At 40.8% G+C, this 12,170-nt stretch overlaps 1 protein-coding gene across 12 annotated transcripts in view; it reads right to left on the bottom strand.

Annotated features, from left to right (window-relative positions):
* EYA1 (EYA transcriptional coactivator and phosphatase 1) overlaps positions 1-12,170 on the bottom strand; it is a 163,727-nt gene that overhangs the window by 30,126 nt on the left and 121,431 nt on the right. For all 12 annotated transcript variants that reach the window (XM_064651004.1, XM_064651029.1, XM_064651023.1 and 9 more), the window contains one exon: positions 10,181-10,270. In XM_064651004.1, the coding sequence (XP_064507074.1) occupies positions 10,181-10,270 (90 nt within the window). The remainder of the gene's footprint in view (positions 1-10,180; positions 10,271-12,170) is intronic.

Below are 12,170 nucleotides of genomic sequence, written 5' to 3'. Positions count from 1 at the left end.
GTCAGCAAAGGCTTATCCTGTGAATGTTGAGGGTTTGGAGCACAGCTTCAGACACAAAATGATCTTGATCTGATTTTTTCCATGCAGAGAAGTTGAAAAAGCTTTTCTCTCTGGTAACAGCATTTTCACAATCCTCCTTCTCCACTTCCTTGGTCTGCCTGCAGCTTCCCTAACTCCCATCACTGACTGTGGATCTCCATACAACTTAGTTAAATTTAAATCTAGGCAACATCACACCTGTCATGCCTGTCCAAAGCTGGCTCCACATTTCCACAAACTGTGGGAGAATAAATGATGGACTTCTATACTGGTAATAGTGGCCAACCTGCTCTCCCAGCTTGCTTTGGAGCTTGCTCAAAGCCTGCACTTAAGGGCTGGCTTGCATCCAAGCACTTCATTTGTTAGATTAGTTGACTCTAGGACCAGATGTGCTAAAAGGCTTTCAGAAAGAGGAGCATTTTACCCTACAGTGGTCATGGTTCTTTGAGATGTGCAATAACCTGCACACGGTAAGTCTGCTAAATGTAGTAATGAATTCAATAATGTGTATTATCATAAAGCCCATGATCCCAAATCATGCTTCAGAATGCTACTGTGCTAAAAGTTACCAGCCTGAGTCTGTGGCATATTAAAGTACCAAAGTCTGAGGGGAAATAGCTTCCCTTTCTCCTTTAGATTAAAGAAACAGAACATATGGCTGTATTGCTTCAAAGGCATTCCTACGGGGCACTGTGTGGTACACTGGGGACATAGCTGTGTGCATGGTCACTGAAGAACCTGGGAGGAAAGTCACTTAGTCTCCTGCAGTGTTACTGATACCTACAAAGGAGAAAATTTTCAGGCTGATGAAAAGAGAATATATGTCCCTGTCATGCAAAAAGTTCTCCTTGAGGGCCAGAAGTGATTTATATGGTACATTTGCTTCCAGCAGCAGGGAGGCAGCCTGGTTTCACCTGTAAGAATTGAAGGCAAAGGCCAAAGAGGGACTAATGTTCAAAAAGTTCTGCTGCATGATTGTGCTTTACAGATGGTGTGCTGGGTTTTAGTTGATCCCTTTCTTAGCCCTGGGCTCTCACTACGATCTCCCATCTTGGAAATCCCTGTAGTGCCTGGTGTTGGTACAGCGTGTATCACCGTCTGCTTTAGTGACATGAGAGTCTGCATTGCAATGTGGGCCCTAGCAGTCCTTTATGTTTCTTTAGGGAACAGAAGGGCTCAGCATACTGCTGTGTGTCAGACATCTCAGTCACATTTCAAGTAAAAAAGCTGCACTTCATGCAGTCCTCAGCTTGAAAAGGAATAGGAGGGAGAAGTCGTGCTGATAAATACTGGTAGTCCAATGACTGGGAGCCACATACGAGGAGAACAGGCGCTTCCACAGAGTAAACTATGCAGGAAACAATCCACAAAAAGCAGTTTTCATAAACAACACCTGGCAGTTAATTTCTTCTTATCAACTTCTAGACCTGGGTAAATCCAAGCTAGCAGTTAGAGACTTAGGGGAATCCTGGAAGGATTTACTGCCATGTGAGTGGAAGGAGGGGGTTCACAGGGCAAATACAATGTGAGAGTGCAAGGACATAAAGCTGTCTATTCTCAGCTTTAAACTGTGAAAAGATGCATCTGTGTAAGACAGAATCTTGATGCTTCATGGGAGCTGGAAATGTTTCCATATGTGTAAAGTGTAGGATTTGTAAAATGTTTCTGTATTAAACTAACTTTATTTAATCAAGTGAAGAGGCAGGACAGTTAGAGCAATACAGAAGGTGCTCTTGTGCTGCTCCTCATTATGGGAGGACCGGCGAACCTTGCTGGTGGCAGGTGGGCAGGACAGAGGAGCCTGGTAGCCAGGCTGGGATGTGAGCACCTCAGCCACTGTCTGCCCCAGGCTGATGCTCCCAACAACTGTGCTTAATGACAGAGCTGCATCTTATGGAAATCATATGGAACTGTAATGCAGGCAGCTTTCTAGAGGGGTCCATGCACAGTAATATGCTAATGCAGAAGCTTAGAGGTTCATTAATGTGAAGTAACACCATACTTGAAAGCACAATGCAGCCATGCAGCTCCTTCTGACACACAGAAGAGGTTGTGTTCTGAATTGCCATCAAGAACACATTAATATACAAACAGGTGGATTTTAAGTAAGAATCTGAGGAGAAATTAGCCAATTCCTAATTATTAGAACATAACTAATTTTTTTTGCAAAGAACCAGATAGTGCTTTACAGTAATACCTGACAGCATTCCCTATCTTTTATCATTGAGAAATACATCAACTAATGTAGCTGAAAAACTCTTACTATATTGCTATTCATTATAGGTGACTCCCATGCACATATCATCACTTTGCATATGGAGACTTCACAACCAGAACTGGCTTGTGAAGCCATGAGTGTGCATTATATATCCTTCACAAATGGAAGAAAAATTATTGCTAACCGTCATGACTGTGCCCCATGCATTACTGCATTTCTCAGAGGTGACAAAATTAATTTTTTTCTAATATCGTAATATATAATCTTACTTTTTACCTTCCCACAAAAGCCCACACCAAAAAACAGAAATAAAAATCCTAAAAGAAAAAATCATTAATAGGACTAAAAATTAATTTGCTTTTAATTACTTCAATAGAATTCAACATAAAAAAAAAGTATTCTATTCCTAAGAAAAACTGTTATGTAAGATTAAAAAAGAAAGGCCTAGTAAGTGTCATTTTCAGCTTTGGTATATATCTCAAAGGAACAGATCTAATGAGATGGTGTCATTTTAGAATAAAGTTTGCAAAACACTGAACTAACTTTTTAAAATTGGATGTTCCTAATAATTCAATACCACCAATTATTTCTTTAGCATATCTAGTTATAATATGTAACTGATATGCCAAAAAAATGAATAAACCAATCTTTGAAAAGGGTCACTATAAGTACGTAAGTATATAGCCTTTAAAGATACAGAAAGAATCACAGAACTATTGAATTACAGAATAGCTAGGGTAGGAAGGGACCTTAAAGATCATCTAGTTCCAACCCCTCTCCTGTGGGCAGGGGTATCTTCCTCTTGACCAGGTTGCTCAGAGCCCCATCCAACCCAGCCTTAAACATTTCCAGGGATGGGGCATCCACAACTTCTCTGGGCAACCTGTTCCAGTGTCTCACCACCCTCATAGTAAAGAATTTCTTCCTCATATCTAATCTACATCTACCCTCTGCCAGTTTGAAGCCATCATTCCTTGTCCTATCATTATATGTCTTGTAAAATATCGCTGCGTATGTCTCCTTTAGGTACTGGATGGCCACAATGAGGTCTTCCTGGAGTCTTCTCCAGGCTGAACAACTCCAAGTCTCTCAGTCTTTCCTCTTATGAGGGGTGCTCCAGTTGTCTGATCACCTTTATGGCCCTCCTCTGGACTCACTCTATGCCCTTCTTTTAGTGGGGGCCCCAGAGCTGGATGCAGCACTCCAGGTGAGGTCTCATGGGGGGACAATCACCTTTCTTGACCTACTGGTCATGCTTCTTTTGATGCAGCTCAGGACATGGTTGGCTTTCTAGGCTGAAAGTGCACATTGCAGGGTTATGTTGGGCTTCTTGTCAATGAACACCTCCAAGTCCTTCTACCCAGGGCTGCTCTCAATTAATTCAGCTTCACATTCTCCACCAGCCTTCCTTGTTGGTGAAAACAAGGTCCAGCTTAGCACCTCTCCTTGTTGGCTCCTCTATCACTTGGAGAAGGAAGTCATCAGTAATGCCTTACAGAAACCTCCTGTTTGTGTTGTCCCTCCAACAGATATTGGGGTGGCTGAAGTTTCTCATGAGGACAAGGAGGAGTCAATGTGAGGCTGCTCCTATCTGTCTACAGAGTGCCTCATCCACTCAACCTTCCTGGTCAGGTGGTCTATAGCAGATCCCCACTTAATGTCACCTGTCCCTGCTCTACCTTTAATACTGACTCATAAGCTCTTAGTCAGCTCCTTATCCATCCCCAGGCAGCACTCCAGGCACTCAGCGTTGACATCCACTTACATCTCCTCCTCATCTCCCCTGCCTGTCCTTCCTAAAGAGCCTATATATTTTCATTCTAACACCCCAATCACAAGAGTCATCTCTGTTGGGAGAACAAAGCTTGTATGAGCAATTTCTCCTGCATTTCTGTAGGCCTTGCCTTGGCATGGCTGGGTGCAGACAGTAAAAACTGCTGCACAGTTAACATGGCTTCAGCCTCTGAAGCTAGAACATAGGAGGATCACTGCCAAGGTCAAGGAGGTGTCCTGAGAGATAAACAAGTTTTCTCATCTCATATGGACACCTGCAATACTCCAGTTAGCACTGGACAACAAAGTATGTTTCTTTTATGCACCCAATGCTGTGAAAGAAGAATCACACGTCAGGGTATAGTAGCAGTATATAACGAGTATCCTCTTTGTAATAAATGGACATTTCATTGATCATATTGGTCTGAGAGCAATCTGTCTCAATCCCCTCCGCCGATACATCTCACTAGTCTTTGTGTTGCCAGTAAGATTGTAGACCTGCAGGCATGCACACACACACCTCTAATTCCTCTTGTTTACTCCCCATGCTGTATGCGTTTGCATAGAAGCATTTAAGATGGGCCCCTGATCAAGCCAACTTACTGGCTGGAGTGGCTGGAATTCCTTTGTGCTGCTCTTCAGGTGCTCTTCTGCTGACCTGTGATCCCTTTCCAGACTCTGGGCACCTACTGCTGTCACTGGCATCAGACTGGTAGGAGTGGGATGCAACTTTAGTTTCAAGTCCTCTTCCCCATCTTGACAAGCCTATGACTGAAGATGCTCTTCCCCTCCTCTGATAGATGAAGCCCATCAGCCTCCAGTAGTCCTGGTTCCTCAAAGCGAGTCCTATGACCTAAAAGCTGTGGTACATGTCCTGAAACCATTTGTTGACTTGCCAGATTCAAATGGCCCTTTCAAACTCCTTCCCTCTGGCTGGGAGGATTTATGAAAACACTACCCGCACTCCAGAGTCCCTTAGTGCTGCTCCCAGGTTTCTGTAATCCATTTTGATACTCCTCAGACTGCTTCTGGCTGTATCACTGGTGCCCATGTGAAACAACAGCAGCAGATAAAAGTCAGTGGACTGTATAAGGCTTGGAAGTCTCCTGGTGACATCCCTGCAGCCCTGGTAAACAGCACACCTCTCTAGAGAGCACATCAGGTTGGCAAATGAGTTGCCTCAGAAGTAAGTTGTCTACTATTGTCACCTCTCGCCTTCTCTTAGTTGCTCTTGTTGTTATACGGGGTGCATATGGGGCTCTTTACTCAGTTCTAACATCTCTCCTGATGTGATGGGTCTTTCCTTTTCAGTCTGCACAGGGGTGAAATGGTTCTGCATGGGCACCTCAGGTGTTGGCGAAGCGCCTTCCTCTTACAGGTCTTTGCCCTTGCAAGCTTATATTCTTCTACATTACTGGCTCCTCTCTTCTGTGTGGGCCACTGGAGGAGTTTTTGGCCATTTGGCTGTGGGCTGTGAGTCTTCTGCAAATTGCACTTGGAACTTGCTATCCGACTCCTTCTCAGCCTCCCTGCTGTTATGCAGCCTTTCCACTGCCTCCTGCAGCTCAGCCACCTGCCGCAGGAGGTCCTCCACCTGGCACACCTGTGGCAGGCAGGTCTGCTGCCTGTCCCTGCCCCAGGAGAAAGGTCTAGGCACTTCCTGCAGTTGGAGTTCTGCACTGCAGCTTCTCCCTTTGGCAGGTCTGTCTGGGTGGACGCACTGGCCACTGCTGGAGCAGATGGTGCAGATCCACTGTTGGAGCTGCAGCCTTTGCTCTCAGATGAGTGCCCACCATTCTGCCTTGGGGGTCCAGTAGGATGAGTGCCCTTGACCTGTGCAGATGGCCATAGAGTAGCGCCTGGCTGCTGGGTTGTGTAGACTTCAAGGCCAATGGAATGTTCCTCCTTTGAGGAGGTGTCCTCCCTGCACAGCCTCCCAAGCAAACTACCACACTATGACCTGTCTGCCTGCCCTGGCTGCAAAAGTCAACAGGTCACAGGGTTCCTGGTCACAGGGCTCACTAGGGCTGCCTTTGGTGGTGGCCAGCATAACTCCTGGCTTTGCACATGCCAAGAGAATGAGCCACTCTCATGAGAGCTGCCTGCTCTTGGTGGGTCTCTGTGCTCTCCTGGGATTTCCGTGGCTCAGGAAATTCCCCTCGTAAGCCATGATCCCCCACTCTGCTCTAGAACACGCCTGCACTGGAGCTGATCGCCTCGATGAGTGATGAGATAGGCAGATGTCACATTTCAGTCCTATCATCAAGTTGCTTATTTCCCTAAAACACTGGAGCATACATCCTAAAATACCTAATATGTGTAATTGCTTTGCATACACCATTAAAATATTATACCTTATTATCCCTATCGCAACATAACCAGTATGTAAAATCAAACATTATTTTCTGATGAGGTAACTCTGGCTCTCTTGAGAGCACTGCATCAATATAGTTATTCCCTCCTGCACACAATTAAAATTCAACTATAGAACAAAGAGTATGAGATCTTTAAATGAAAAAATTCAATACTGAACCCCCAAATTTCTTATTTGGAAGCCGAAATGCAGATTTTGGAATCTAAATTTTGAGAACACTGCCCTTTTTTTCTACTGTTTGGCCTAGTACACTCCTCTAATTTCATTATGAAATTACTACTCATGCAAGAAAACATTGTTTATGATGGTACTTAGATCAAATTATAGATAAATAAACATTAATATTTTTCCTTTCAGTATGTAAAAAAATTTGTAATTCCCCTTTAGTGTGCTGTTTAAGGAATGGTCCTCAAGATCTGAAATTATTTGCTATTACATCACTTTGGAATTAATAGGTCCAAATAAATCTGTAAAAAGTGAAGGAAACAAGTAATTTATTTCACTTTTTTCAAAGCAAAAACTAAGAACTAGTACAAGGATGCAGTAAGTAATTGCAAATCTAAATGTAGCTCACCCATTCAAAACCAGAATTCTGACTTCAGAGCTAGAGATCTTCATTGAGATCTGATTATTTCATTGAGTTTGAAAATTTCAGTTACATATACCAGTCTTATTCTTACCACTATTACATAAAGAGCAACATACATGAAATTAGATGATTCATTTACCTGGCTTTATCCCTTAATAAATTCAGATGAGTAAACTTGTTTGCAACTGATGCCCACTGGCATTTATTGACTTTATACAGACTAAAAATTGACCGCTGAAGTTTAGAATTTAATCTAAGAATATTAAATAAATCTCTAGGCCAAGCTTTGAAAAGCCAGTTAGGTCATAAACAAATCAAACTGTGCTTCAGAGATCACTGCTGCAGCTCTGCCCTTTGCATTCAAAATGCTAAATCAGTCTTCATCAGTTTATAAGAAGAAAAAGTATTTTTACTTGGATAACAAGAGAGCTGTTCTGATTATAGAGTTTTCTGGAATGTGTTGGATGAAAGAAGATTTTTATTTAAAAACATTAACTTGTGGTATCTGGAAAAATGTGCATCATAGGCCAAAGTTATGACTGATGATTGCCTGCCCGTAAACCCAGTCTCCCTATATGCCAGGAAGGGTTCCCTCTGAGCCTGGGTGAGCTGGAAAACATCGGTTTTCAGGTTCCCACTTTGAATTAAGCCTAGACCCAAAGACACATCTAAACTGTGGGTTAAATATGCTCCAAATCCAGCTTTGTCTGCCTTCATACTATTGCTGGGCAAGGATACCCAAGCTCTGTGGCTCACTGGCAATGTTGCCCACAAACATCTTGATCCCTAACAGCCCAGATGCTTGTGCACATGAACTGGAAAGCTTAAGCCCGAGCAGGGTCACCGCTAGATCTTTCAGACTCAGTCCTTCATCAGTGAGAACAGATGCTTTAGGCCTGAGGCACATCCAAGTCAAAATGCCCACAGTTTTCATGGAAGCCTGTCAAGCTGTAAGCAGCCTGAACTTCCAAACCACCAAGCAAGGACTTTAAGTTTCTGAGATGGATATGAGGGATCTGCCCTGAGGTTGCAGACCTTGGGAAGCAGGCAGGCCCTGCTAGTAAAATGGTGATGCTCACAAGAATGACAAACTGTGGCTCCTTCAAAAACACCATACGTCTGTGACATGTTTCAAAAAATGTGTCATTTATGGTGAACCGAAAGCCTCAGTCTCTGATGAGGTCTAGTCCTTACATGCTGCTTCCCAAAAAGTACCCAATGCCCTTTCACTGTGTACTTTTCTGAAGGCTTTTCTATGCATTCTAAACATGCTCTTCATTTCTTGGACAAGGCATGATCTTTCAGCCTGGAGCTCATGTTCCCCAGGAATAAGGACTTAGAGCTTATGTACAAGGACATGAACGTGACTGTTTACTCCTAGGTGCCCCTATGTGTGAAGAAGACAGGGTATGGAAAAAACCTATTACACTTGAGTTTGGAGAAACAAGATAAACTGGCTTGTTGTGGTGGAAATGCAAAGAACCAGGCTTATCCAGTGAGCTTCTCTGCTTTCACTAACCATCTAGATCAGTATTTTTTTCGTACACAGCTTCACATTTCTTCAGTGAATGAACTGCTATACTGTATTGTTAAGGCTGCAAGATGTCTATTAGCAGAAGATATTCTACCATCTGTAAAATGTGATTGGTTAACTTCCATTAAAGTCAGTGATCCTGACAACTATGCATGATGTAGCTACATGTCTGGCTATGCACAGCAAATGAAAACACACTGAACTTCATTGAATATGCTGGTAAGATACGGTAGTACTTTCTCATTCTGCTCTGGATAAAATGAAATAAAACCAGAAATCAGAAACACATTTGGAAAATAACTAGCATTGTTATAATTTTAGACAAATCTGAAAAATAAGTCCTACACATGCAACTCACTGAGGGTGTGTCGTATATCCAAAACAATCGTATCTTTACATTTAGCTACCTTAATGAAAGAAAACACTACTTTAAAATTTAAAGAAACCAGATATTTTATTGTAAGTATAAAAAATAAATACTCTAAGGAATGGAAGAAAAAATAAAGCACGTTAAATGATTTCATTATATACTTAGATGCCAAATCATCTGTGAGTAGTTTCTTTTTAGATGAAAAGAAATCAAAATATAGGACAGATGTTAGACAAACCACATTTGAGGTCTATCACACACTGGCATTTTTCAAATTATTTTGGCTCATCTATTAAATAAGGTGTATTTTGCTTGATTTTGAAAAGGGAAACATCAGGAAATATTTAAAGGCCAATTGCTGCCAATTAACTTTGATCAGCAAAAGTTGAATTTGAATCTTTTAGATTCTTTTGCCTGTCTGGAATAACACACTACTCTAAAATCTAGCAAAACAACAACTTGATGATTAATGTGTGTTGGCAGCCCCACCACAAGCTTGCTTAACAGCTGGATTTTAAATAAACAGCTGTCTTCACTACGATGGGAAAGAAATCTGACTGTTTTCATGTTTTCGCGTTATTCAAATATGATCAGAAATTGCATTTTTCCCTTTTAAGATGAAACATCCAGGCATTACAGTGACAGTGGCTTTCAGCAGTTTGGGTAGTTTTAGAATGATCTCACAAGCTCTGCCAAACCATAGCCTGTGTAGGCTAAAAAATCCCTTGGCATGCCAACACCAGCCCCTTGCCACACACTGCAGGGCAGAGGCATGCGTGGCAGAGAAACTCATCGTGCCTGCTGCTGGGGAAGGCAGAGGACTTCTAGTAACAAGCCAATGAGATAGACAGCATATGCAACATTAATGATTTCCCTTGGGGCTAAGGTAACACTTGCCCACAGTGGGATATAAGCAAGAAATCTGCACCTAGCCATTAACTGTTTATAGAAGCTGAAGTTTATTATTTAATGGCCATGGCAGACTATTGAATTCTGCATGTTTATAGATGCTTTTGGTGTATACATTTCTGACAGTTGTCTACTGTCATCATAAATACTAAAACCTGTGAGGACAAAATTCTACCATTTAAACTATAGTAACCTTTGAAGGCCAGTGAAGACATTTAGTATAGATATTATTATGTATCCTAATGACAGCTATTTTCTAAGCATTTCCATATTGAAATTGAGAAACCAAAAATAACTGTAAAACTATTTAACAACACATAAAAAGAGACAAATATTAAATAATCTCTATGTTTTTTAAAAGAATGAACACTTACTTCTAAATCATTAAAGAACAGATGTGTGTCAGCCAAATTGAAAATCATCTCTTCCATTCGGAGTCCAAGGGACACAGAAGTGGGTGGATCCTTAAAGAAGAAATTAAGCATGTACACCATCAATACCATGCCTAACATAGGCACAAGAATACAAACTAGAGGAACAGCTATTCAAGAGATACTACTTTTATCAAATGCAACATCCACTTTGTCAGTTTAACTTTGGTAAGTGTCTAATCTTGTAGTACAACACTTACTAGTAACACTCAAAAATATGACTTTTAACTCGACTGACCCTGAGATTTTGCAGTTGGACCTCTGTGGTCACCCTCATGCATCCCTGGCACAGGCTCTTTGCTCTCCATGCAGAAAGGGTAAATCCAGTTCACCTAAAACTTCTGCAGATTTTACAACTGTTCATAAGTTTTATGAGTGACCAGGGGCACGATAATGCTATTGTTACTCAAAATAAGCTCTCACTGGCCACGAGTGACAGGATTCAGTCCTGGGAATACCTAGTGACTTTAAAGCAAAGAACCATTAATGTTTTATTTGTAAATGGCAATTATATTTAAAACCACTCCTTGATTCTCCACAAAACCATACTTTAATTAGGATTTCAGTTTGGCCCACCCATGCAGAGTGAACAAATCTATTGTTTGTTATTAATACATAACACACTTTAACTTCTCTACAGAAATTACCATAACAACTTATTCCTACAGAGCTAATAAACTCAGAAAGCATGTTCAGCATTGTGGTTACTAAATGCATTACAGATGTTTGTCTTGTTTTGATTTTTTTTGTGTTTTATATATTTTCAATATGAAAAATCAAAAAGAAAGCCTAATACATACATTTCATATAGAGTTTCTCATTTATAAAGCCAAGTATATCCAAGTGCACAGAAGCATGAGTTTGAAAGAACATGTTATATTATCTCATAACACCCTCTATTAATAATGTTAGTTTGTTAGGCATTATATTTTAAATAGAACAGCAGAAGTTACAACCCATATTTTACTTAAAATAAATTAGTATTCTAAACTTGATGACAACTCAGTTAAAAAACAAGAGATGCAGTCCCTAGTTTCTTTTCCCACCTCTCAATCAAATTAATAGGTGTTTCAACATGATCTCTGAACTTTCAAACATTTTTCTGTAACTACTGGTTAAAAGGCAAAATGTGTCAGTAGTAAAAAGCTGGAAAAGAATGATGATTTGGCAGCTTGTTTGCCTCTGGAAATGCCAAAACCCAAGAACTACTAACCAGAAAAAGAATTTTTGAAATTTAGAAACAAAGATACATAGAGCAGATAAAACATCTATTATTGAACTCACACATATTAAGAGTAAGTTTTCTAACATAAAAAAAAAATACCCCTTATAAATGGGAAAGAAAAATTGCATCATGGTATTGTGATGAACTTTGCCCTTAAAAACAAGCCTTCTCTTTAAACTGGCATGGCCAAAAAAAGAATATTTGGCTTCTTAATTCAAATGGTAAGACTTTAAAAGATGAACAAAAGTATTCTGTCCTTCTGTTTTAACACTGCTCTATTTCTAGACCTATGCTTTCCTTTACTTTACCTTTGTAGGCATGTGAGGTGGAAAGCAGGTGGTATTTTCTTTCTAGCTAGGCCTGAGGCTACTTTTTCCTCTGACATTTCTGCTTATCTTTGTGCCCAGTTACCACCCCACCATCCTACACAGTTAATCTAGCTTTTTTTTTTTTTTGTAACCAGACAAGGATTTCTGTTGTGTCTAAGCAAAAACAGAAGTCACCCCACAGAAGCCTCTGCTCTAGTTATTAAAAGGAGTTAGATAGGCTAAGGGTCTAAGATGCAAATGAAGATCACTATCTACATCTTGATTATCAGCTGCTAATGCAACAATGTAGAACTAATTCCCTTCTGACCTTCCATCCATGAATGGGAACATCATTTTGAAAAGCAGAATAAATAGGCACACAGACCATGATGTTGTCTAT

Source organism: Pseudopipra pipra, chromosome 1 (genome assembly GCF_036250125.1).
Source record: "Pseudopipra pipra isolate bDixPip1 chromosome 1, bDixPip1.hap1, whole genome shotgun sequence".
NCBI lineage: Eukaryota > Metazoa > Chordata > Aves > Passeriformes > Pipridae > Pseudopipra > Pseudopipra pipra.
Note: the sequence above shows the minus strand (reverse complement) of the source record. Positions and strands in the feature narration are given on the sequence as shown.